The sequence below is a fragment of the Centruroides sculpturatus genome, unplaced genomic scaffold, assembly GCF_000671375.1.
Source record: "Centruroides sculpturatus isolate CEXI.00-Female unplaced genomic scaffold, Cexi_2.0 scaffold1040, whole genome shotgun sequence".
Taxonomy (NCBI): domain Eukaryota; kingdom Metazoa; phylum Arthropoda; class Arachnida; order Scorpiones; family Buthidae; genus Centruroides; species Centruroides sculpturatus.
This window is the reverse complement of record NW_019388358.1, coordinates 205,728-230,871: the sequence shown is the minus strand read 5'-3', so window position 1 is coordinate 230,871 and position 25,144 is coordinate 205,728. Positions and strand designations below refer to the sequence as shown.

Below are 25,144 nucleotides of genomic sequence, written 5' to 3'. Positions count from 1 at the left end.
CAAAACAATCATTTTTTAAGTTGAAATTGATCAGAACTGCATCCGATCAACAGTGAGTCGAGAGAGAGACTTCACTGAAAGAGATATTCCTGCAGAACTGGAACTTTTTCTGTAATTGATTAATTCCGCCCATCTAAAAGCAAATTTTTTCACCCGAACAGTTTTACAGGTAAATTTTCATACACCTGTTAAATTTTCCAAATCGTCATAAAACCATCACACATACCTTTCTTACTTTATCATGTGTTTTACTGCTTGTTTCTATATTAATTAACTAGGATATCATGCAACTTTATCATATTTCAAAACAAATTATTATGTACCAAAAATACATATGACATGCAAGAGATATTTTTAAATTTGGACTTTTTAGATCAAAAAAGAGAATTTAAATTAAATCTGTAGAAAAATTCAGCAAATTTTTTATGAACATTCCAAAATAACAACAATTACTAACAAATATTAAATAAACAATTTATCAGAAACAAAGAATTATCTGGAAATCTAATCTTTAAAAACCTATAAAATAACCACAGTTCACAGAAAGTAATATCCGTTCAATTAATGATATACGATTTCACATTCTATCTAGAATTGTGTAGACTTGTTATTAAATAAGAAAATCAATAAAAATTTATCTATTGCTAAATGTTTCCTTGAATTTTTGTCAAGTTCAAGTGTCTAGTATCTTTATATTCTCTCTTCAACTAAATTAGTTTTACTAGTTTCTGACTAAACTAATTAATGGTAACTTAGTCAGAAATCAAATATATAAATTTCCAGATGTCCACTTAAAAGAATAAACTGGATTTCATTTTACCTTATGTTTTACAATATTCTGTTAATCACACACACGTCATTTCCTTCAAAAACTTTTTCCATTTAAAATTCTTTCCTACAGATAATTTTTCTGCAGAATTAATCATTAGTCAAATCTTAATGATTATAGATGCGTGCCAAATGATATAAAAATATTTTTATTCATATTCCATATACTATAAAAGAACTGTTTGGAGTTACCACAATACTTTTTGCTTAACAAAATATACAAATACACATTATTGGCTACAAAAGTTTGTTTTTCAGGGGCGTAGTTTTTAATGAGAACAAACTTATATAGCCTAGTTCCAAACTATGGGAGCAAACTTCAGGAATGGATTCCTGGCTGAAGAACAAAAAATTATCCCATTAATATATATCCAGGAATGCACTGTGTAGACATAGATAACACCACTGGGAATCACAAACTGGATATAGGTTTGCAAAACAGTATGGTATACATATCTGAGTCACAGTTTATGCATGTGGTCATAAACCGATGTGCTCTTTTAGATGTTCTAGCTTGCATCCAAGCAAGTGTTACAGGCTACATTTACGTTTCTCCAATATCCTTACATCAGAAACTGGCTCAATGTACATGACATTTCGCAGATGCCCCACAAATAAAAAAATCACAATGATTAGGATCTGACAAATCTGGTGTACAGCCCCTTAACCAATTGATCTGCCGGGGAAGGTGGTGTCTAGATACTGGAAAATAGTACATTTCTTAACATGTCAATGGGTCTATTTTTGTTCTTTATCCTGCCAGGAACCCACTCCCATAGTTTGGAATCATCCTGTACATTTAGTACCAGAATATAAAATACTTATCAAATATGAATATATTTATTTCATGGATAGATTAAATTTTGAATTACATAATTTTTCTTTTGTTAGTTATAAATCAGAGATACCATTTGTAATATATTAAAACTGATTTAATTTTTGTTCTAATTAGTTTAAATTGCATATTATTTGGTATCTCAATCATCAAAAACTTTATCTCTGGCTATTCTCATCCATTGTCATATTATTTGTTCATTACTTAATGATGACAAAATTCATTACTTGAAATACACAAAACTAAATAATACAAATTTTATATAATAATCTTTATAGATAATTAGTAGACTTTAAAATAATGATCTAANATCAAATATAAAAAAATATAGATTTAAAAGACTAGATTCCAATTTTCATTTTGCAATAAATTATTATTATGTGTGTGGATTTCATCCTACTCAGATAATACTAGTGCCCAGTTCTGTAGCTGTTGTTATTAGTTAATGACATACAAATAACAAAAAATAATATAATATTCAACATTTTAAAAATTCTAACATCTTTTTTTCAGAAACATTTGTTACAATAGAATAAATTATGGAAATGCATTATTCCAAAAGAATATAATTTTTTAAAAATTACTGATCATTCACAATCATCATCAATATATATTATAAGTCAAAATATTTTTCAATAAACTTTATATTCATTTAAATTATTGTAATGATTGTAATTATATATTCATTATTACAAAACAAATTTAAAACTATTTAAATACTTACCAATATTTTTATTTTCATTAGCATTAACTAAAATTCGGCAATTGCAACCATTTAGATCAGATGCCCAAATATGTCCATCATTTCCATCAACCCAAAGCAATTCTGGATGAGATATATTTGATCTGTCTATTGTGAATGCTCTTCTAACAAACAATGATGATGAACAATTATAGGAATGTCCAATTTGATTTCTTTGTATATCAGATTTTGATGAATGACAATTATTACTTAATGAGAAAAAATTTTCTATATTTTGTCCATTGGTATCACTTCTCATTAAATTATATTTATCTTGTTTCATTGCAGACCATATTAATTTTCTGAAAAATTTATTAAAATTATAAATAATATCAGAAATTGAGTAAGAGAGAAAAAAANTTAAGAATGAATTAATTAAATATGATTTTCATAATTACAATAGACTCCCACAAACTTGACTTAATGTTGATTGAGACGACGATAAGTTATTGAAAATGACAAGTTTTGCGGCATAGAAATGATGCTAGTCTAAATAGTGAAATTTTCATAAAGGTATTATATGCACAAATTCATATACATATTAAATATGTACCAATAGTGATTATTTCTATTTGTACTTAAATTTTAATTTAAAAAATATTGTCTATTTAGTGGTTATTTTTGAGTTAGTGACATTTGCATTTTGCTGACCTTGGAAAAATTGTTTTATTCTTTGTTAAAGTGTGATATTGATGCCAGTGAAGAACAATAACTTGTTTAATCCCAATGTTAAGTTATAGAAGTAAAAATTAGATACACTTTTTTTTTCAAACAACACAATAAATTTTTATGAAATGTTGAGTTATTGAGAGTCAAGTTTCCGAGACTCTACTGTAGTAAAAACAATAAGGTTTGTGTATCATATATAAGGCTTTATATATCACATATCATGTTACCCAAATTTTATAATCATCAAGAATAAAATAATATGTACCTTTTATATAAAAAAAATATTTTACTTACTTTTAAAATGGAATGTAAAACTTGTGATTGGATCACAATTTGTTGTTGAGCTGTTTGCTGATATAATGTTACAACCATTTCAAGTGATTTTTCACCAAAAGGTACAAAATTCATTGTAACCCAATCAGTCTATAAATAAGAATAAACTATATCAATAAGAAATTAAAGAGAAACAATGAATGAGAACATATATATATATATATAAAATATTTACCATTGATTGCTTAACATTTGGAGACCTTGTTCTTAATTTTCCAAAGGATGGAGCATGACAAGCATAACAAGAAAAAACTAATAACTGATTGAATATTGCAGGAATCATCATCTTTAAATTATCATGACCATTTACAGCTTCCTACATAAAGATAAATATTAAAATATCAGTAAGAATATATTAAAGTAATAAAATATAGTATAGTAATAGGGTAAAAAGTATATTATTAAGGTAGTAAATTAAGTAAACTCTTATGAATTCTATGAAGTTAATGTTCAATTTCCGTTTCTAAACAGCAAAACTTACAATCAAAATCATCTAAAATCAGTAAAATATAAAAGTAATTCCTGATTGATTCAGTTGAATATGATAAAAACGATTGATATAAATCTATTAGTCAATTGTTTTCAAGCAGTCAACTAATCAATTATTTACAATCATGACAAACATTTAATTCCCATGCATAGTTTGTGGGCTGCAACATGACAGGTCACTCTTTTACTGGCATTTATCATCACTTAACAATCATCATACCAAATTTTATTATCATTTTAACTCTGCTTGATATATACCACAGACAATTATTGAAATTGGATAAAACTTTAATTGGTTTAAACACTGTAAGACTGGAATATATTATATCATAAAAATACACACCTTTGAACCTTAAAATAAAATTCCAGAACAGTTTAAAGCAGATTAAAATATAAACGTTTTTGATCTACATAGAAGATCAAAAACGTTTGTATTTTAATCTGCTTTAAACTATTCTGGAATTTTATTTTTATGATTCAGAAGTGTGTGTGTTTTTTATAACTTTAACTGGACTCGAATATAGTTTAGAGCAATATTTTTGCCACTTTAAAATTGAAAATCATCATCAATTAATTGATTGATTGTATATCATGACCAATTCATTTATTTAGCATTTCAAACACAAAAGTAATAATAATTACCTTTATTAGAATATCCATTGCTTGTAAAACAGATTCCTGCAAAGGAGTGAGAACTACTTCAGTTAACGAAGGTAAAATAAAAGGCGACGCTTCACCGTGAACGGGAACTGCAATAGCATTCTGTAGAACCGTAGAGAGTTTTTGTAAATCTAAAGCTACAAATCTAATAAAATTATACAATAGTTAAGTAAATTAATACACAACAAAATTTAATTTCAATAGAAAATATAATGAAATTTAAAAAAACAAAAAAAAAATCACCTGTTTTTTATATGTTGGAATAAATATGGAAATATTTGAATGAGGGCAGTTAAAAATGGTTGCGACGGTATGTAAAGAAGAGAAAAATCATTTCGAATGTTAGCATCATCAACTAATTTATCGGGAGGCGGCTTAGTACTTTCTATTCCTATATTATACCAGACTTTCCAAGCTGTGATCCATGGTGTTAAATTATCTCTAAAATTAGAAGATTAGGACTTATATTCTGAATTTATTATTTATTTTTAGAATTTATTGAATTAGAATTTTTTAAATTTTGAATTAAACTCTTAGAATTTATTGAGAGTATTATATTTACTTACATTTTCTGTGGGTCAGTTTTTACTTCAGTTTGAATTTTTCCATCAATATTCGGATATCTACTGATATTTAATATTTCTTGAAAACTTTTCAGTGCAGAAAATGAAACCTAAAAGTTAAGATTTAAAGATTTTTAAATTATTTATGCAAAAATTTTCTTATTTAATATCTAAATTATAAAGTAATACTTCATTATTTTTGCTAAGGGAAGAACTCTCGATAAACTCTAAGAGGAGAGCCCAAGCTCTCGGAAAATCTCCGAGATTCTGAAGGATCTCTCTCTTAGTATGAAACATCCTCGCCACTCCCGAAAGAGTAAGAACCTAAAAACCAATAAAAAGATTAGTCTTTCTTTAAATAAATAAGTGCAATTACAATAAAAATAACATAATAAATTACTTGAGTCTCAGCCCATTGTTTCTGAGCAGTATTTCTGGAATGATGAATAAGAATATTTCCTCCCATATCACTTATTTTATCTGTAGATGCAGAACCAGAAAGTGTTCTAACTCTATCCAGCAATGGAAATAATACCTAGCCATGAAATCTTGTATGAAATTTGCACAAAAATAAATGAAATTTTCCGACATTAAGTAAATCTTATACCTGCCACAGCACAACTTGCCAAGTCTGTTGCTGTAGTAACGAGCCGTGCGCTCCGATCGTAGAAAATAAAGTCTGCCCCGCACTTTTCCTTACAGCGGGCCTCGAATCGACGCACAAGTCTCCCAAACAAGTGAAGAGACACATCCACAGATTGTCAAATGGAGGAAGGGAACTTGACTGATTAGCAATGGCATCGTCCATATTTTCGTCTAACAGTTTATGTATTTTTTCTTGATTTTGAAATAAATAGTCTGCGATATTCCACTAGAAAAAAGTACAGATGTGATGTTAAATAAAAGTGTAGTTTAGATTATGTTTGTATAATAATAAAATGACTAGTTTTATGAATGAAGAAAACAAGTTTATATGAAACAAAAATCCTGGAAACAAACCTATATTTACATAACATTTTTGATAAATGTTAATTTTTTATTTGATTTCATATCTTAAAATTACATATAAATTAAGTATTTCCCACATTTTAAATTTAAAAGTTGGAAAGAACTCATTTGATTTTCCCAGCATTCGAACAGAAGGTTAAGAGAATCAGAAGTCTGATATTTTTTAATTAAACAACAATATAAAATTGAAATGACAACAAAAGCTTGCCAAGTTTCCAAATTTTTGGTTCATTCAGTCCTGAGATACAATGCAAAATAGACACTAACATTTGCACATGCACACAGAAGCATTATTGCTTTAGTTGTTAGCATTATTGCCACTTAAGCTGATGTACAAATTGTTTAGGTAAAACTATTTGCTGCAAGAAGCATTGCCTAAATTGGCCAGGAAAGAATTGATTTCAACCTCACTGGCTTACTATGTGCATGAAAACTGCAAAGAGGAGACCTGAAAATAAATTATTATTAGACTACAGAAGTGTATGAGAAGAGTTTGGTCTAGAATACTTGAAGAAACTCGTTGCTCTATGCCAAACACCGCAAAGCTGCTAGTAAGGCTCGAGGTGGGTTAGCGAAGTAATACTTCATAGGGCCACCTCAAGCCTTAATCCCATTCAACAAGAAATAACTATTCGTGTTATATTTTTAGGTCTACTTATGCTGTAACCCCCTTTTTTCACTTCAATAAATATGAACAAGTTCTCGAGACAGTGATCATTAACAATATTGGAGGCTATAGTGTAAAAATAGCATTTTTTAGTTTATTCTTCTTGATTTCTTCTCTGTACTAAATATATTACCTTAACAAATTGTAATCATAATAATAATAGATATATTTAAACAAAAATAAGATCAAATATATCATATCTAATGAAGTAATTAAAATATATATTTCATTCCAAATACAATTTTTGTATGTACAACTGCTTAAAAATATTACTTATTTCCTAATAAAAGAAACAACACTACTCTGAACATACCAGCAATCCAACAGCGGTTAATGAAACATTTAATTCTTGGCTCTGAGAACCAAATTTTGCAGCCGTATCCACACACTGTCTTAGGCACATACATGGCATAATTGGCAGATAATCAGCAACAATAAATTGAAGGCACTGAAATGCTGAGCGGATCAATTCTTCTCTGAAATTGTAATTCATGTTTAATTGTGATTAAAGGTAACCAAACCGGAAAGTATTTAAACAAAAATTTTTACCCCTGCGCTTCTGAGATAGCCGCAATGATGTCCAAGATCTGCGGCCATCCGCTCGAAATAAACTCTCCTGTACTATGAAGAACTTGCAAAGCGCAGTCTAACTGCTTCTGTCGAATGTCCGGATGAGGTATGTTAGAGAGTTCTTGCAGAGGAGTTAACAAAAGTATTTGTAATTTCTGAAATCATTTTAAATACGTTTACAAGTTTAAATATTGTGTAAAGTTTATTGACTTAATAACAAAATATTTCTTAATTATGTTTTAAATAATTAAAGAACAAATATTTCTCATAATAACTCTTATATTAAAACAAAATACATAGGAGATAAGAAATTACATGGTAAAGTCCCGTACAACGAGTGGATACGTTCCGTTATGGGAAATTGTGTTATCAAGACCTGTATTATCAGATGATTTTATCCAAGTTTAAACCTAAGCATAGAAGTTGAAGAAAAAAAATGTATACCTCTGGACTCTAGTCACAATTTTTCATCTCATTATACAAATCTGCATTATATGGGATTTCACTGTACTAATATTTCTGCTTACGTATTTTGTTATTTATAGTAACTTATATAATATTAAGTTTATATTTTTAAATGAGTCGGTGAATGATACAGGCTCCACAGGTTTATATCTGGCACCAACCATACTCTCAAGCTATTTACGAAACCAGAGGTATGTTTTAAAATGTATTTCTGGCTTCATAAATAGGTTCTTTAGTGTATGTTTAATGCTTGATATTTTATATATTGATGTTCTACACTAAAAATTATGTATATAACTGTTGCTTCATCTAATTTTGTGTTTAGTTGTATTTCAATTATAAATATTAGAGACGGGTGAATATCACTTCTCGAATTCGAATATCCCGATTACTTAATTACTTTATATGACTTATTCGGTTAATAATTTTATTTAATATCTATTATCTTATTTATTTCAATATGTTAATAATATCAAATTATTTAATATCTAATTATTAATAATTAGAAAATAATAGCCCAATTAATTACGGCAATTGTTTGGTTTAGTATCAATGAATCAGGCTTTGGGAAGTTTATTGTAATTATTATTTTTTTTCATTACTACAATAAAGTACAAAAGATAGAAAAAATTTTATTCATATTTATAACTTTAAATATATTTTAATAAAAATATAACTGCCAAGAGCACATCAAAGACTATATGGGAAATTATAATTCTAGTGTGTAGAGAGAGAGTAAATTTAAGTGCATCTAATCCTAAAAATTGTAGAAAACTAAATATGTGCAATACTATTCAAAAAACAACAAATTTCCTTTTAATTAAATTTGCAATTAATTAAAGTAAAAAGTGTCTTTGAAATTATCTATTAAGTATATTGCAGTCAACAAATTCAATTAAAATACTCCGATTAAAAATTTTTAGCCTGAAAATTTGTCATTGACATATTTCAACAGACTCAATCTGAATTTTCATATAGTATACAATTCTTTTTTACTTTTCTACCCCGTGGACATTAAGAGGACACTTTTTCCAGGCCAGCTGAGTGACAAGCCCAACGCATTTAAAACAAACTGCACAGAAAAATTTTCTGGAGTGTTTTGCCTGCCCTGATTTGACCCCAAATCCTCCAGAGAAGTAAGCCGACACCCGCCCTCCAGCTGGCCAAATACACAAATTAGATGACATTTCAAAATAGAGACACATCCATATTCGCAAGCAAGAATCAACAGTTAGAAGTTAATAAGTGCTTGTGTACTTAAAGTGAATGTTAACTGGTTAATTTTAATTCTCTATCCTTGGTTGTGTGGGCATAACAAGTAAGCTGTGCCATCGATTAGCTTCAAATTATCCAAGTTTCCTTCCGTTAAGATGAAATTGAAAAAATTCAGCTGTTAACCTTCTAACATTAGTATCTATGGATATTATTATGGATTAATATCTATCTATATTTGTTTTAGTTGCTATGTTTTATCATCTGATATTCTTATTTGGTAAAATCAGTAATTTGTATAAGTTGAAAACAACAAAATATTAATTACTATTATTATTATTATTATTAATTATTATTTTCAAATAAACTATTTTTTAAATACATTGAAATAATAAATTCAGTAACATTAATTATATTTAGTAAGAAAAAATGCAAAACAGACTTACTTGAAATTTGTTTATTTAATAATAAATTTAAGTTTTCAATATATATTAAAATTAATGAGTTATGAAGTTAACAACAATTACAAATTAACTAAGTTCTTTATTCTGGCAATTTTAATATTTCATTTATTAATAACTGAATTAAGCTAACTTTTTCCAGATTAAATCAGACAAACTATCTTAAACAACTAATGATTTAACCCAGTTTCCAAATTAGGTGCATTAATTTGACCCACAAACGTAATTTGCACGTCACTTACGATAGAAATAGGCCTACTTTTGGCTTTATACATAATAAACAAAATATCCATAGCTCACCCACCTACAGCTCGAGTGCAATTTGATCCGTCAATCAAAAAACTTGAGCACCACTAGTTTAACAAGATCTCTCTGTGCAATTACTTCTCTCTGCGTATCTCTCTGCAATTGCTTCTTAATAAAGGAGTAATTTACACAAATTTTTTTACAAGATCTAATTGAAAAGTAATAAGACTAAATCTGTATTGTGTTATGACGACGCTGCCATTCTTTTACATAATACTCAATCATGTAATCTTCCCTGAACATTTGATGCAAGTTTTAACCTTCAGCAATACCTGTTATGTTGACACCAGAGGATTTGGTATGCATATGTTTTAAGTAGTGGTTACAGAAGGATAAAGAAAACTATGAAACAATAATATTCAATGAACTTATATGTGAAATAAAAAAAAAAGTGCAACTGAAACTTATGATGCATTAAAGACTGCATATGATGGTGATGTTCTGTCCTGTGTTCATTAGCATAAAGTGTTTTCAGAAGAATGAACAAAGATCGAGGTGTTCCTCAACTTCAACTTTGGGTGTAATGAAATGAGCTCTCTAATGAAGCCAAACTAACATTACAAATAGATTACACTGTCTTCTGGTGTTAAAGTCCCTTACTTGAAAAATAAATGACTTTAATGATGAAAGACATCTTCAGGCAGAGCACACATGACATGTTAATGTACGTTCTGACCAAAGATGACATTTTGAAATGTCAGAAGTATTTGTTTGTACTTACTTTTCAAGTAAATGAATTTAATGTTGAAAGACAGTGTAGTTTATTCTTAATTCAATTTTGGGTGATAATCTTGAACACGTACAGACTGTCATTCTTCGATATCAATGAATGGAAATTAGAAATTGTCGTCAAAAGTGAAAGATCTTCATTTTGAATTTTGTGTGTGAATTTTGAAACTATTGAGAAGATCCAAAATGGCTTTGAAGGATGCTACAATGCAAGAAAGACAAGATGGAATAAATGCATTATGTCAGAAGGGGCTTACTTTAAAATTAAAATATAACAATTTTGCTAATTGATTTGTTATAAAATTAATCTCATAAATTTTCAATTGGACCTCAAATTTAAACTTCAACAGAAAATTCTCAAGTAAATTACAATAAATTTTTCACACTTTTTCCAAATCTATATAGTTCTTTGCATCATCTAAAATAAATCTGCTTTTATTCTTTTTATAATTTTTCAAGAAAGTTAGCTTCCTAAACAAGCANAAACAATCAATGAAGATTTAAAAATTGTCAGTTTAATATAAAAGACTGGTTTTTGTAAAAACTGTTGTAAACATTGCCTTTCAATCAATATTATATTGATTTTAAGCATTTCCCCAATTTGTTTATACCAATTTTTATATACCGATATTATAGAATTGACAAAAATAGGCCAATGTTTGTCTGGAATAATAATAATAATTTACAAGGTATCACAGTTATGTCATCAATCACAATATCAAATAATATCATTTACAATTATAAAAAAAAAGGGAAGAACAAATTTAAATCCAAAACTTTTTTATTTTATATGCTGCAAAAACTAATGAAATCTTTTTACTTATACCATTATTGATTTGGTGGTACCCACAGTTGGCCATATGGTGAGAGATGGATTTTTTGATTGGCCAGATTTAATCCAAAGTTCTCCAGAGTAATAGGTTGACTGCTTCTGCCACTTGACCAAAATCAAGATATTAGCATAGCATTGAATAAACATTGTTTTATCTAGATCTTGTAAGAGCACTTAGATTTGTTACTGAATTTTTGGTCCTATCATTTATCAAGTAAAAATTAATAAATGCATATATTTTATTGGGATCGACAACTTCACATTGAAAGTAAAAAGAATATCAGCCGGATTTAATTAAGCAAGCTATTTTAATATTCCCATTTAAATGCCTCATCAAATGCAATATTTGAAACAATTCTAGAAAAATAGCCCGTGCCATCATTTTAAAGAGTCGGTAAATCACAGTATTTAACTATTCCTCTATATTCTTTAGTATCGTGTGGTATGGTCGAATTCTAGACGACCAAACATATAATTTTTTCTAATTCTTTCTTGATTTCCAAATAAAAACTCGGATCATTTTAAACCTAAATAGCTTTTATATAAAATTTAACAATGTATCAAATACAATATTTATGAATAACACATTTCTAATAAAGTTATATTTCAATGTTAATTATGAAAATGTAAATGAATAATTTACTATAATTCAATAAAATATCATTCAATTAAGTGAAAAACATGCATAATATGTAGAAAAACTTTTAATTTGAAAAGTTTACTTTAAATCACAATGCATAAATCGATATCATCAATGAAAGAAAGCATCAAAGCATGGCAATTAAATTTATAATACATTACCATGCATTTTTATATATAACACATGCATGAACTGTAATAAAATCTATTCCAGTTTGTATAATTTTCATTATATCAACTTTTAAAAACCATTATTACCTTATTTTCTTTCAAAGGGGGATCATAATTATTTGCAAGAGCAGCTTTCACTAAATACGTTACAGCTTCAGCACCCCATTCTCTCATTCGTATATGAGGATGCTGGCACACCTAAAATAAACAATATATGTAAATTAATACACAAAATTTTTTAAATTATAAAATACAACTATAATTAGTGGAAATTCTAGTTTTATTGACTCTGATATTATAGATATGTTAATGCAATTAAAAAACATGTTTAACTTAAGGATATTATTATTATTATTATTATTATTATTATTAATTAGCAGCAATTCATCCAGCCTATAATTGAAGTAAGAAATTCCAGCAATTTAAATTACTTACTATTAAAAAAGGCAATTAAAACAATTAAGATTTAAAGCACTAGTTAAAACTAAAAATGGTAGCTTAACCATGCATTGGCAGCCATATATTGAGAAACAGTGTAGAAAGATAGCTTAAAAATTATTATTTATTTGATAACAGTAATCGATACATGATTATAATAAGCAGTTTTATAAGTATTTTAATTTAAATGTTTCTTTCAAACAACATTAAACCAATAATATTATCTATAATTACAGAAAGTGGATTCTCATCAGCATCAGCATCAGCTTGATATCATTGGTGTTTGACATCCTGGCAGAAACCCAGTACATCGATGTATGCTTAACTTCATTTAAAAGAAACCCAGTTAACAGTTATACATTGACCTTTCTTTCTAATTAAGTATGTTTGTAATGTACCAAGCAATATTGATTAATGTCAATGTGCCTTTTGCTTATACACACACACACGTTAAAATTATTAATAATTATTGCTTTCTGAAAGTTTCAACAAAATATAAACAAATTTAGCTTGCTTCTGTGTTTGAAATTTCAGAATAATTTTTTCAAAAGTTTAAAAAGTTTCAACAGGTATCATGCATATTATATAAAAGTATTGTTTGTTCTTTTTACTGTACAATTGCATTGAAGATTTTTGCTTTTACAATGCCAAACTAAGTTAAAAAATACATTCAAATAATAAGAATCAAGAAAGTAATCATGTGAAATTGTTAATTAAAGGTCCAATGCACACAAATGGCAAAATTAAGACGACAGTCTCAACCAATCAGATTTGTAGACAAGGTCAAGAGACAAATGGCGAAACATGTGTCTAGTTATCAACTCTAATTGTTGTCTTAATTTTGCCATTCTATGCGCAGCGTTAAGAACATGATGATAAAGCAGTTTTTACTTAAAAAGTGACTCTTCTTTTCATTGACTGTCTTCTTCAATTTATTCAATCTGAATAAAATTCTGAATGTGCACTTACATTGATACATTAATAAAATCATAATTAAGAAAAACAAGTTAATTTTTCTTAACAGATACTTTTAAATGAATGTTTTTGCTCAAGAATCTTTTGTTATATATATATAATAATTACTTTAACATTTTTCTGTGATTCTTGAAATAAAACATTCATCTGAAAACAGAAATTATATTCTTATAATGAAATGTATAGTAAAATATTACTGTATTTGTACCATATAACCTTCTTTGTAGCTGAATTTGCATAATTGTTCATCAGTTAATCAATAATTAGTTAATGTTAACCTTTACAAGTAATCCCATAAGGGCTGATATTAATGAGAATCCACTATATAAAATCTTAAGAAATAAATGATAACACTAATAATTTTATAACCACTTCAATCAAACAATATAAATAAAGAATTCTTGCTAATTAATGATGATGATAATGAAATTTAATCACTTTATTTTACCTCTAAAAGATGACTGGATACTGGTTTCCATAAAACCTCTACTCGATTCAAATTTACAAGTCCCGTCTCCAAAAGTTTTGCAACAGCAAACAATGATGGTTCCTGTGAAATAACACATGAAAATATTTACAATTACAGAACAGTTATAATAAATATTTCAAGTTATAATATACAGATTAAGAATTAAGTCAAACTTTTGTATTATCTATTTGATGCATAATTATTCAAAAACAATGCATTTATAATAATATTCAATGAATATTTTTACCGTATTCTTGAAAATTTTCTGAAAATGTAATAGTTTCATTAACAAATTTAATTTTTAATTATCGTAAGAAAGTGTATTCTAAATAACACAACCAGAGGACAAAAATTGCCCGTGATCCTAAAACTGGCAAAATTAATATACAGCATATTAGAAAAGTTACCATGCAATGAGAAATTTTAATGACATTACAGTTACATGGTATTGCATACAAGACCTGTAAGGTTGTCCATTCGATACCAGTTGACCATATGATATTATATACACCTTAGTTCTTGTATGCAATACTGTAGGTGTAACAATGTCATTACAAATTACTCACTATACAATAACTTTTCAAACACACCATATCATAATCAATAATACTCAAATTAATTTATATGATTAATTCTAAAGCAATATCTATTGTTAAAAAATTCATTCTGAATCTGTAATTTATGTATCATAAGTAAATTCGGAAACTGTTTTAAAACAAGGAACAGAAAGTTGCCAAATTACCTCATTATAAAAGTTATTACATTGACAAAGATTACAGTAAATTTGTCAAAATTCATCAAAGTTCGTACTTTTACAATTCTCTATGTGCTGAGCTGCAACCTACTAATAGTAAGTCACACCTTCCGTTAAATTTATTAAACTGTTTGCTAGAAATAGTGCAGAAGGTTTGACTTATTATTAATATTTTTTTTTATTGTACAAAGAAATAAATTTCCATAAATTCTAGATATTTCAAACAGGGTTGCAATATTTAAATCTCTATACAAAAGTTTGACTCGTGCATTCTAATGTTGCAAGTAATAAAAACTTACTCGATTATTGTACGCCAATTCCATTGATTCTGTAGATAATTGGCATAAAGCATCAATTAAATGATGCAAAGCAACATCATCTAAATATCTGTATAAAGAAGAGATTCATGTAATAAATAAATATTAAACACTTAGATAATTAATAAAAGACCTTTAGTCAACCAAAATTTTGCATGCTATAAAAGCTGCACTGCACAGCATTCCCTGCAAGCCGGGCACAACTACTGCCACACAACCATAGCAGAAAGAGTTGACTATTAATTTAGTTAAGAGAGAATGTGTGACTTACTGGGAACTTTGAAAGACGCTAGACAATGTGCCTGCCAATGGTACGTAACTGGACGCATTTCAAAAGAAAATAGTGTGAAAATTAATGTATGCCAAATTACCTTTATTTAAAGCAGGTAATTTTAAATTAAAAAAATTAATTTCATGCTGGGAAGTATTTGATTTTTGTGAGTTTAAAAAAGATTTAAATTGCTACTTTAGAAATATTTAGGATTTAGTCTTATGATACTTACTGGGAACTTTCGAAGAGACGAGATAGCATCGCTGACAACACTGGTAAATCTGCCATAACAGCCGTGGTAATCACGGCATTGGGAGCATCTGCAGATCTGCTTGCTTTTAAGCTACCTCCAGTAGATGGTTTTAATCCTAGTATCCATACTAAGTGCTGAAAATATATTTTAATTTCTGTAATCTTCAATAAGTTATTGTCATCAAAACGCAGCTCAAGATGCCTTTATCCGAAATACTTGGGTGCAGAAGTTTCAGGTTTTGGAATATTTGTATTATCTGAATCTACCTTAGTCTGATTTGATTACTTTTTTTATGTTGCTTATTATGAGATTTTTATTAATTTTTGCCAGTCTATTGGCAGGTAAAAATTTTCACGTCTATATGTCTATGTTTTTTAAACATACCCACTAAAGATGTGTGAAAATAATTTGATATATCCACAGAGGTGTTAATTGATCTGTTTGAAACAATGCATATTTGTTTAAATTTTGAATGTCTTCAGGCAAACTTGTATTAAAAATTGAAATTGAACTACATTCAAGGAATACAAAAAGCCACACCTTTGGTGTATTTAAATATACTTCTTGTGAAGTTTATCAGCCAGGTGGATCACCTGGCAATAAGGGCACAGGAAGAACACTGATACAATTCGCCATAAATGGAAATTTTCCATTTATGGTGAATTGTGTTGTCACCCAAAAAACTTTGAGGCTTTAGTTTTTGGAATTTCAGATAAAGAATTCTCAACCTGCATTATTAATCTATGTAAATCATATTTCTTTCATCAACTAAACTGAATATTGAGAAATTTCCTGTCAAACAAAACTTTTCCTCTCTCATATGCTCTTGCTTCATTATATCTTATACATTTTATCATTTAATTTGATCATAAACATATCCAAACCACATTAAATCTATTTTGTCAATATTCTGTTGCTTTTTTATCCAATTTTCTTTACTGAATATTAAATTGGAGCTGGTAGAAAACATCTCAACCATCAGACAAATGCAGAAATAAACAATTACTTTTTAAATTTACAATTCTATTTATGATAGAAATTAATTCAAATAAATGAATTCAGGTAAAAGACTATTATCTGCACTATACTATTCTTTATTCTTAAAAAAATTAAAGCAATGTAACAATGGACAATCCTCCCAAAAATACAACTAACAGCAATTAATCCCATATTAATTAAACGCATATTATATTAATGTTAAAAATTATTTAAATTTAACTAAAAATACTTTATGATTACTTTGTAAAATCAAATTATTTCTGAAAGATTATTAAATTACCTGTAATGTAGTTAGTACAAGATGCCATGCCGTGCCCAGAACTGCTCCGTGACAATGAGCAAGACTTAGAACTGCTCTCATACACTGAAGATTCTTAGCAGTTAACTAAACAGTTTTATAATATTTATTAAATATAACACTTATTATGATGATAAAATAAATTCATATTACGATGTAATTACCATTACGGGTCCTTGTTGAGCACCGAGAGGTAAAGAAGCCGTAGGAAGTGGCGTTCCTACAGCAACTACTTGTTGTCTAATTTCAGAACTATCCGTGCATCCTAAATATAAACCTAATGGATGTTGTCCGGGTGGTATGGTAGGTGGACTCGGATGGCAGAAATCTTGACTGTTAGTTCTTCCGTGTCCTAATAAATAATCATTATTAAATAAAAATAACCTGAAACAATAAAAAATGTTTTAGATAGATAATATTTTACCTTTAGGAACATTCGAATTCAAAATAGTTAGTGTGTAATGTGGAGGTAACGAAGCTTTACACATTGCAGTAATAAAGGCATCTCTTGGAATTGTCATATTCAGAGTTCCACATAAACTACTGTAAGTCTGTATAGTTTTCAGAATATTTTCTGTGGCTGTTTCGTCAGTACTGAAAAAATATATACAATATTCATTAGTCACAATTTTGAGCCCAACTATTATTTATTTTTTATAGCCTGAATAGCATTTTTAGCAAGCCCATTATGTGTTCGGCCAGGACCACAATGGGGCGCTGGGTGATAAGGGAAGGGCCCGACATATCTGGATGTATCACTCCAAAAATTTTTGGTGTTTTCTCAATCTATCTAGATTTAATCCCAGAGTCTCCAGAATGGTAGGCTTGGCTGCTTGATTATCCAGCCATCAATAACTTATTATTGTTATTATTATGATATACAACAGTGTCAGTAAGGAAAAAAGATGGGATAGCATAAACAGGGGGGACATACGTCTTAGTGCACCTCCCTCACTAGTTTAGTCTATTCCATCTTTCTTACCAATGCTGTCATTCCATTTTCAACTGTCCATGCTTAAAGATGGCCTGTTAAGTGGATCAAAAATATTAATGTTCTTTAAATTTCACCCAATGTTAAAGGTGTATTGACTAGTTCAGCATATTAACTACAGTTACTAGTTCATCCATTTTATCCAATTATGTATATAGAAGTGAGTCAGTGATGCTGATCTCGACATCATCTATTGTTCACTTGAATTTGTTATTCAATATTTTCCAATTTAACTTGTATATTTCTACTAAAAAGATCTTGTGTAACCATCATCATCATATAAAATGATAAAATGATTTCTTCCAAAGTGTGAATTAAGCGATCTTACTTAACTAATGAAAAATGAGCAACTCACACATTTTGAACTAAAGCATTCATTGGCATCCCCACCAATTTTCTAATTTAAGAACTGAATTTATAATTTCACATACAAATTATATTAAAATGTTAAATGCAGACAGATTAAGTAATAGCATCATTAAACAGAATATTATAGACAGAGGTGTTCCATTCCATTGCACCGGGGGAAATGGCATACAACCAGACAAGAGAATAGTGTTTAAATTATAGTTTAGCCAGCCAGATAGTCAAGGCAGTTAAGGCTTCAGCCTACTACTCTGGGATATCCGACATTGAATTTGACTGGTGAAAAATTCCAGAAATCTTTCGTGAGTCGTCTTGTCCTGGATATGTCAGGCTCCATCCCTCACCACCCAGTTGCTCCATTGTAGGCCTGACCAGACCCTTTTCTCCAGGCTCTCTTAGTGCCTAAATAGTAGAAAAGAACTAAAATGGAAAAAAGTTTTACTTTGATCCTGATTTTTCAATATGGTAGTACGGTATGATGTGATAAAAGGTTCAATTTTTTGGTCGTTCTAAACTTTGTTTGGTGTTCTGGTATTTGTTTGGTGTTTTTAAATCTTTACGTTCAATAATTGAAATTAAAATGAAAGCACTTCATAAGCATACACGTGAAAACAGAATATACAAAAACTTTCTATATAAAAATAAACCTGTTGAAATTCAACTGGCATTTATATATTTTATAATTATACATCATATTATATACCCATAGTGGCCAAACTGTGGCTCACAAGTTTCATGTGGCTCTTATAGGCCCTTACTGTAGCTTCCATATAGTACAATATTTTAACTATATAATATATAACTTCTAAAACAGCCAAAGGACTCTTTTAGAACAGTTATATATTATATATAACAGTTATATGCAGCTCTTGAATATTTCTAATAGGCAATATACACAATTCCAACTGTGACAGGGTTTGGCCTCCCGATATATACATTTTGAAAAGTTTCATGCTATTAGAAAATAATGCATATTGCTTTTAAAATTTCATAAAATTTGTTTTAAATTTAAAATATTTTGTAAATTATAGTAATAATACCTACCTTGCATCTAATAACAAAGAAAATGCAGCTAAAAGTCCACACCACGAAGAATTGATTAATTGTTCTTTAAGAGGCATCAATTCTGGAGAAATTTTAACATCCTGGGGATTTTCTTCTTCAATTTGATTGTCACTAGTTTCTTGATTAGATTTTTTAGAGCAGTTTTGTTCATCACTCAAATTTTCATTTTGTTCTTCAATTATCTTAGAAATACTGCATATTACTTCTAAAAGACATGCGTACGCAACAGTAATACCATATCCTTCAGGAATCGTAGGAGCTTCTAGCTTATCTAACATTTCAATACTGTAAAAGTAATATTTTATTTAAATAAAATTATTATTTATTATTGCTATAGCTATGACTATACATTTAATTAAATTGCAAGCTTTAAATTTTAAGATTTTGTAACCATATACAACAGAGTGAGACAATTATGTGGCAAGTATTATTATTATTATTAAACTCAAATTTAAAAAATGCATTTACATAAAATGTATTATTGATATTTTAAATTAAAAAATAAAACATTAGACTTTTAAAATCTTTAACTTACAAAACAGGTTTGCAGGTATTAACTGGATAAATTTGTATTAAAGGTAACCAAACACCACGATATAAGAAGGCTGGTTGCGGAGTGACTCCTGCCCCAATCGGCATTCCTGCCACAAGTGCGGGAGATTGTCCTTGAGTAGCAACTGAATTTTGCTGTCCAGCATTCACTCCTAATGATGATGCTAAACTTTGGCTAACAGAAGATGAATTGACAAATAAAGACTGCACGTATGATCCTAATGCATTTACCATATCTTGAAAGATTTTAGTGCTATGAAGCTTCATGTCATATGATACACAGAATGATCTATAACAAAAAAAAAAAAAATGTAATTTCTCAGTTACCATAAAATTCTTTTACAATTTACAGGCATATACTACTTAATGTCAGTAATCTGTTTCTGAAAATCAGGTGTTCTGTGAGAAATTGTTAATATTTTGAATGTAAATAATTATATTTCCCAATTTAATTTCCAAAAACATAACTAAAACACAATATAATACCTAATTAAGCTACAAAGTATCATATTAAGATATAAAATGATTAATATTTTCTGATCACAAAACAGTTGATACAGTAGTTTGTATGCAGTAAAGCTAAGTTCATATTAGCATATGAGCTGCTACAAAGTAGATACAAACTGCCAGTTCATCCCATTTTGATAACTGTTCAACAAGTTCGTTAGGAGTTGAAAATATCTCAACTTTTGACCAATCAACATTTCACAATTAATGTTCAAAATTTTTTCAAAACAATCATATTCTAAATCAGTTTGTCACACATAGTATAAAGTAAACAACATTTTGCTTTATTATTCATTTCATTCATTCTTGCAATGCAAACCTATCTTAACATGTATAATCTGCACAACATATCACAAATATTACAATTATTATACAAGATAAATGATATGGACTAATAGAGATTTTTGTTTTAAAAAATACAAACAAAAGCAAATTGCAACACATTCTTAACAATGACTCTGACACTTCTGTAAATTTAAGGATTGATTGACAGGTATCATCAAGGAAGTGTATTTAGGCTTTCTGCTATAGGTTCTGATATGATATGACAATGTCTTCTCTTTCTATCACTAGCTAATTTAAGATGCTTTTCCATTTCTTAACACTTAGAATCATATGTAAATGTTTTGAATAGCATACTAACATCCTAACCAATTTCAGCTGAATGTAACAAGACTTTCCCTGCATATTGTTTTGTTAAAAGGCATTGTACAGAAATTCTGTAATGTAAATATAAAGATGAGCCAAAAAATGTTGTATCGCGAGATATGTGCATTCTATAAAGTTTGCATATTAAAACCAAAAGACGTTCTGTCGGAAAAATGTTAAACAAGAAGACATTAAGTGACAGACGCCTGTATTTTAATCAAAAATTACTTACTTAATTAATTCGGGTTGAATACACATTTTATGCAAGACTTCTAATGCTAATGCTCTTTGCCAATTTGGCTTGTCATTATCTAAAAATTTAACTATTAGTGATAAAAATATTTCACATTCGGTTACCTAAAAAACAAAAAGGATTTAATTATTCAAAATATAATATTTATGCTTTAAAGATATATATATAAAAATGAAAACNTATGTCAGAAGGGGCTTACTTTAAAATTAAAATATAACAATTTTGCTAATTGATTTGTTATAAAATTAATCTCATAAATTTTCAATTGAACCTCAAATTTAAACTTCAACAGAAAATTCTCAAGTAAATTACAATAAATTTTTCACACTTTTTCCAAATCTATATAGTTCTTTGCATCATCTAAAATAAATCTGCTTTTATTCTTTTTATAATTTTTCAAGAAAGTTAGCTTCCTAAACAAGCACAAAGATGAAAAGTACATAAGTTAATGTACTTTTCTTCTCAGTTATCAAATGGTATGGTGCAGTACATCCTGTAAGATTTTTGTGTCAAATAAACCAACCAACCAATTATAACTCTTAGTATTAACTGCAAGCTTAAGCTTCTATATGTCAATATAGGAGTTCACAAAATTAAATAAAATTAGCAAAATTTTACAAGATGCAGTTATTTAATTTCAATTGTGATAATGCCTATCATTGTATTGTTACACAGTTGGATTTTCAAGAATTACACAAATTAGTAAAATACACTGGTGTGCAAAACTTAAGCAACGATATCATTTTTAAGCAGACAGCCACGAAATTGTAGAAAAGGGCTTGTTGCGATCAGTACAATGAACACCCAATTCAGTAGAAAAATGATTCATATGTAAGATGATGACATCATGGGTGAGATGAGGGCATGAAAAACATGTGCAGTGCAAGACTACAATAAAAAGGCAGCTTTGATTCCATACTGTCTGTTCTATTCATTTTTGCACAAGTATACTTTCTTCATCCTTTAAGTACAAAATAATGTGTCTATATTCTGAATTTCATGTCTCCCAGATGATTTCTTCCTGAGTTACAGCAAAAAAAAAAAAAAAAAAAACAATCAATGCTAATGTTTTGCAAACACCAGTGTATTTGCAAATGATTACCATATTTTATAGGGAATTTTTTTATTGCCACTTAACTGGAAATCTCCCATTTAATCTAACAAAGAATTCTTGTAAATTGCTCCTTTACATAAAGACCAACCAAAGAGAGGTACAAACAGAACTGCAATCTTGTTTGTATTACTTCAGTTATATTTTAGATTAGTGTTAAAGAAGTTTGTATGAATTCATCCGAGAGGAAAAAAGTTGCATCATTAATAAATGAAATATAACTTTTGGTTTTGCAAAACTGATATCGTCATATTCAGAAAACTTGAATATATAAATTATATATAATAAATTTCTTCACAATAGGAATAAAAATAGCTTGTACAGTTATTTTTTTCATTAAAAAGTTTTAATATATATATATATGTATATCATTTCAAAATAGAGACACATNTTATTGATATTTTAAATTAAAAAATAAAACATTAGACTTTTAAAATCTTTAACTTACAAAACAGGTTTGCAGGTATTAACTGGATAAATTTGTATTAAAGGTAACCAAACACCACGATATAAGAAGGCTGGTTGCGGAGTGACTCCTGCCCCAATCGGCATTCCTGCCACAAGTGCGGGAGATTGTCCTTGAGTAGCAACTGAATTTTGCTGTCCAGCATTCACTCCTAATGATGATGCTAAACTTTGGCTAACAGAAGATGAATTGACAAATAAAGACTGCACGTATGATCCTAATGCATTTACCATATCTTGAAAGATTTTAGTGCTATGAAGCTTCATGTCATATGATACACAGAATGATCTATAACAAAAAAAAAAAAAATGTAATTTCTCAGTTACCATAAAATTCTTTTACAATTTACAGGCATATACTACTTAATGTCAGTAATCTGTTTCTGAAAATCAGGTGTTCTGTGAGAAATTGTTAATATTTTGAATGTAAATAATTATATTTCCCAATTTAATTTCCAAAAACATAACTAAAACACAATATAATACCTAATTAAGCTACAAAGTATCATATTAAGATATAAAATGATTAATATTTTCTGATCACAAAACAGTTGATACAGTAGTTTGTATGCAGTAAAGCTAAGTTCATATTAGCATATGAGCTGCTACAAAGTAGATACAAACTGCCAGTTCATCCCATTTTGATAACTGTTCAACAAGTTCGTTAGGAGTTGAAAATATCTCAACTTTTGACCAATCAACATTTCACAATTAATGTTCAAAATTTTTTCAAAACAATCATATTCTAAATCAGTTTGTCACACATAGTATAAAGTAAACAACATTTTGCTTTATTATTCATTTCATTCATTCTTGCAATGCAAACCTATCTTAACATGTATAATCTGCACAACATATCACAAATATTACAATTATTATACAAGATAAATGATATGGACTAATAGAGATTTTTGTTTTAAAAAATACAAACAAAAGCAAATTGCAACACATTCTTAACAATGACTCTGACACTTCTGTAAATTTAAGGATTGATTGACAGGTATCATCAAGGAAGTGTATTTAGGCTTTCTGCTATAGGTTCTGATATGATATGACAATGTCTTCTCTTTCTATCACTAACTAATTTAAGATGCTTTTCCATTTCTTAACACTTAGAATCATATGTAAATGTTTTGAATAGCATACTAACATCCTAACCAATTTCAGCTGAATGTAACAAGACTTTCCCTGCATATTGTTTTGTTAAAAGGCATTGTACAGAAATTCTGTAATGTAAATATAAAGATGAGCCAAAAAATGTTGTATCGCGAGATATGTGCATTCTATAAAGTTTGCATATTAAAACCGAAAGACGTTCTGTCGGAAAAATGTTAAACAAGAAGACATTAAGTGACAGACACCTGTATTTTAATCAAAAATTACTTACTTAATTAATTCGGGTTGAATACACATTTTATGCAAGACTTCTAATGCTAATGCTCTTTGCCAATTTGGCTTGTCATTATCTAAAAATTTAACTATTAGTGATAAAAATATTTCACATTCGGTTACCTAAAAAACAAAAAGGATTTAATTATTCAAAATATAATATTTATGCTTTAAAGATATATATATAAAAATGAAAACTTACCAACATTGAATAGAATTTCTGAATCAAAACTGATACTATTCTTAATAATCTCATAGAAATAGGAAAATATGGTTTATCTGTTGACGTGGGAATCTGTCCTGCTAATTGCATTCCTTGCCGATATTTAATATTTGGAGAAAATAACTTAATTACCAAAGGACATACACGTTCTTTTAACAGAAAACTGAATTCTTTATGCTGGAATAAATATTTGAATGGATTTATTATTATTATAATATTAGAGTAATATTTCAATGCTTTCACTGGAGTCACAAAAATTCCGACTAAGCACTTTTGGACATTTCCAAGTACGAAAAATGTGTGAAATTCTTTACAAAACACAATTTTTCATTGAAACATAGCTCTTGAAATTTAAATTCAAATACACACATTCGTATTTAAAGCAATGCTTTCCTTCCACATTCTAAATTCATTTAAATCATATTCTCCCTGCAGTCAATCAACAATTTCTACATTTCTCTCTCTTACTCTTCCTTACTAGAGAGGTTGCAGCCAAAGTTCAAACGTTAAATTTGTACGGCAAGCAGAAGTACACATTTGACATTTGAACTCAAGTAAAACACATTGAGTCACATGTTCACATAGCGCACTGACTCATGGGATATTGTTTAAAAATGGAGG

General features: G+C 28.5%; 1 protein-coding gene across 4 annotated transcripts in view; it reads right to left on the bottom strand.

Annotated features, from left to right (window-relative positions):
- Positions 1-25,144, bottom strand: part of LOC111616898 (protein MON2 homolog) — a 90,163-nt gene that overhangs the window by 21,771 nt on the left and 43,248 nt on the right. For 2 of the 4 annotated variants that reach the window (XM_023358258.1, XM_023358257.1), the window contains 21 exons: positions 24,503-24,700; positions 24,299-24,423; positions 22,895-23,200; positions 19,355-19,660; positions 17,378-17,547; positions 17,118-17,305; positions 16,936-17,040; positions 15,636-15,790; positions 15,115-15,202; positions 14,041-14,142; positions 12,267-12,377; positions 7,344-7,519; positions 7,108-7,270; positions 5,727-5,990; positions 5,520-5,654; positions 5,309-5,443; positions 5,123-5,229; positions 4,800-4,997; positions 4,539-4,701; positions 3,583-3,723; positions 3,369-3,497 (listed from right to left, as the gene is read on the bottom strand). In XM_023358258.1, coding sequence (XP_023214026.1) covers positions 3,369-3,497; positions 3,583-3,723; positions 4,539-4,701; positions 4,800-4,997; positions 5,123-5,229; positions 5,309-5,443; positions 5,520-5,654; positions 5,727-5,990; positions 7,108-7,270; positions 7,344-7,519; positions 12,267-12,377; positions 14,041-14,142; positions 15,115-15,202; positions 15,636-15,790; positions 16,936-17,040; positions 17,118-17,305; positions 17,378-17,547; positions 19,355-19,660; positions 22,895-23,200; positions 24,299-24,423; positions 24,503-24,700 — 3,465 coding nt within the window. Of the gene's footprint in view, positions 1-3,368; positions 3,498-3,582; positions 3,724-4,538; positions 4,702-4,799; positions 4,998-5,122; positions 5,230-5,308; positions 5,444-5,519; positions 5,655-5,726; positions 5,991-7,107; positions 7,271-7,343; positions 7,520-12,266; positions 12,378-14,040; positions 14,143-15,114; positions 15,203-15,403; positions 15,464-15,635; positions 15,791-16,935; positions 17,041-17,117; positions 17,306-17,377; positions 17,548-19,354; positions 19,661-22,894; positions 23,201-24,298; positions 24,424-24,502; positions 24,701-25,144 lie in introns of all 4 variants that reach the window. The other 2 variants (XM_023358255.1, XM_023358256.1) reach the window with 2 other exon arrangements.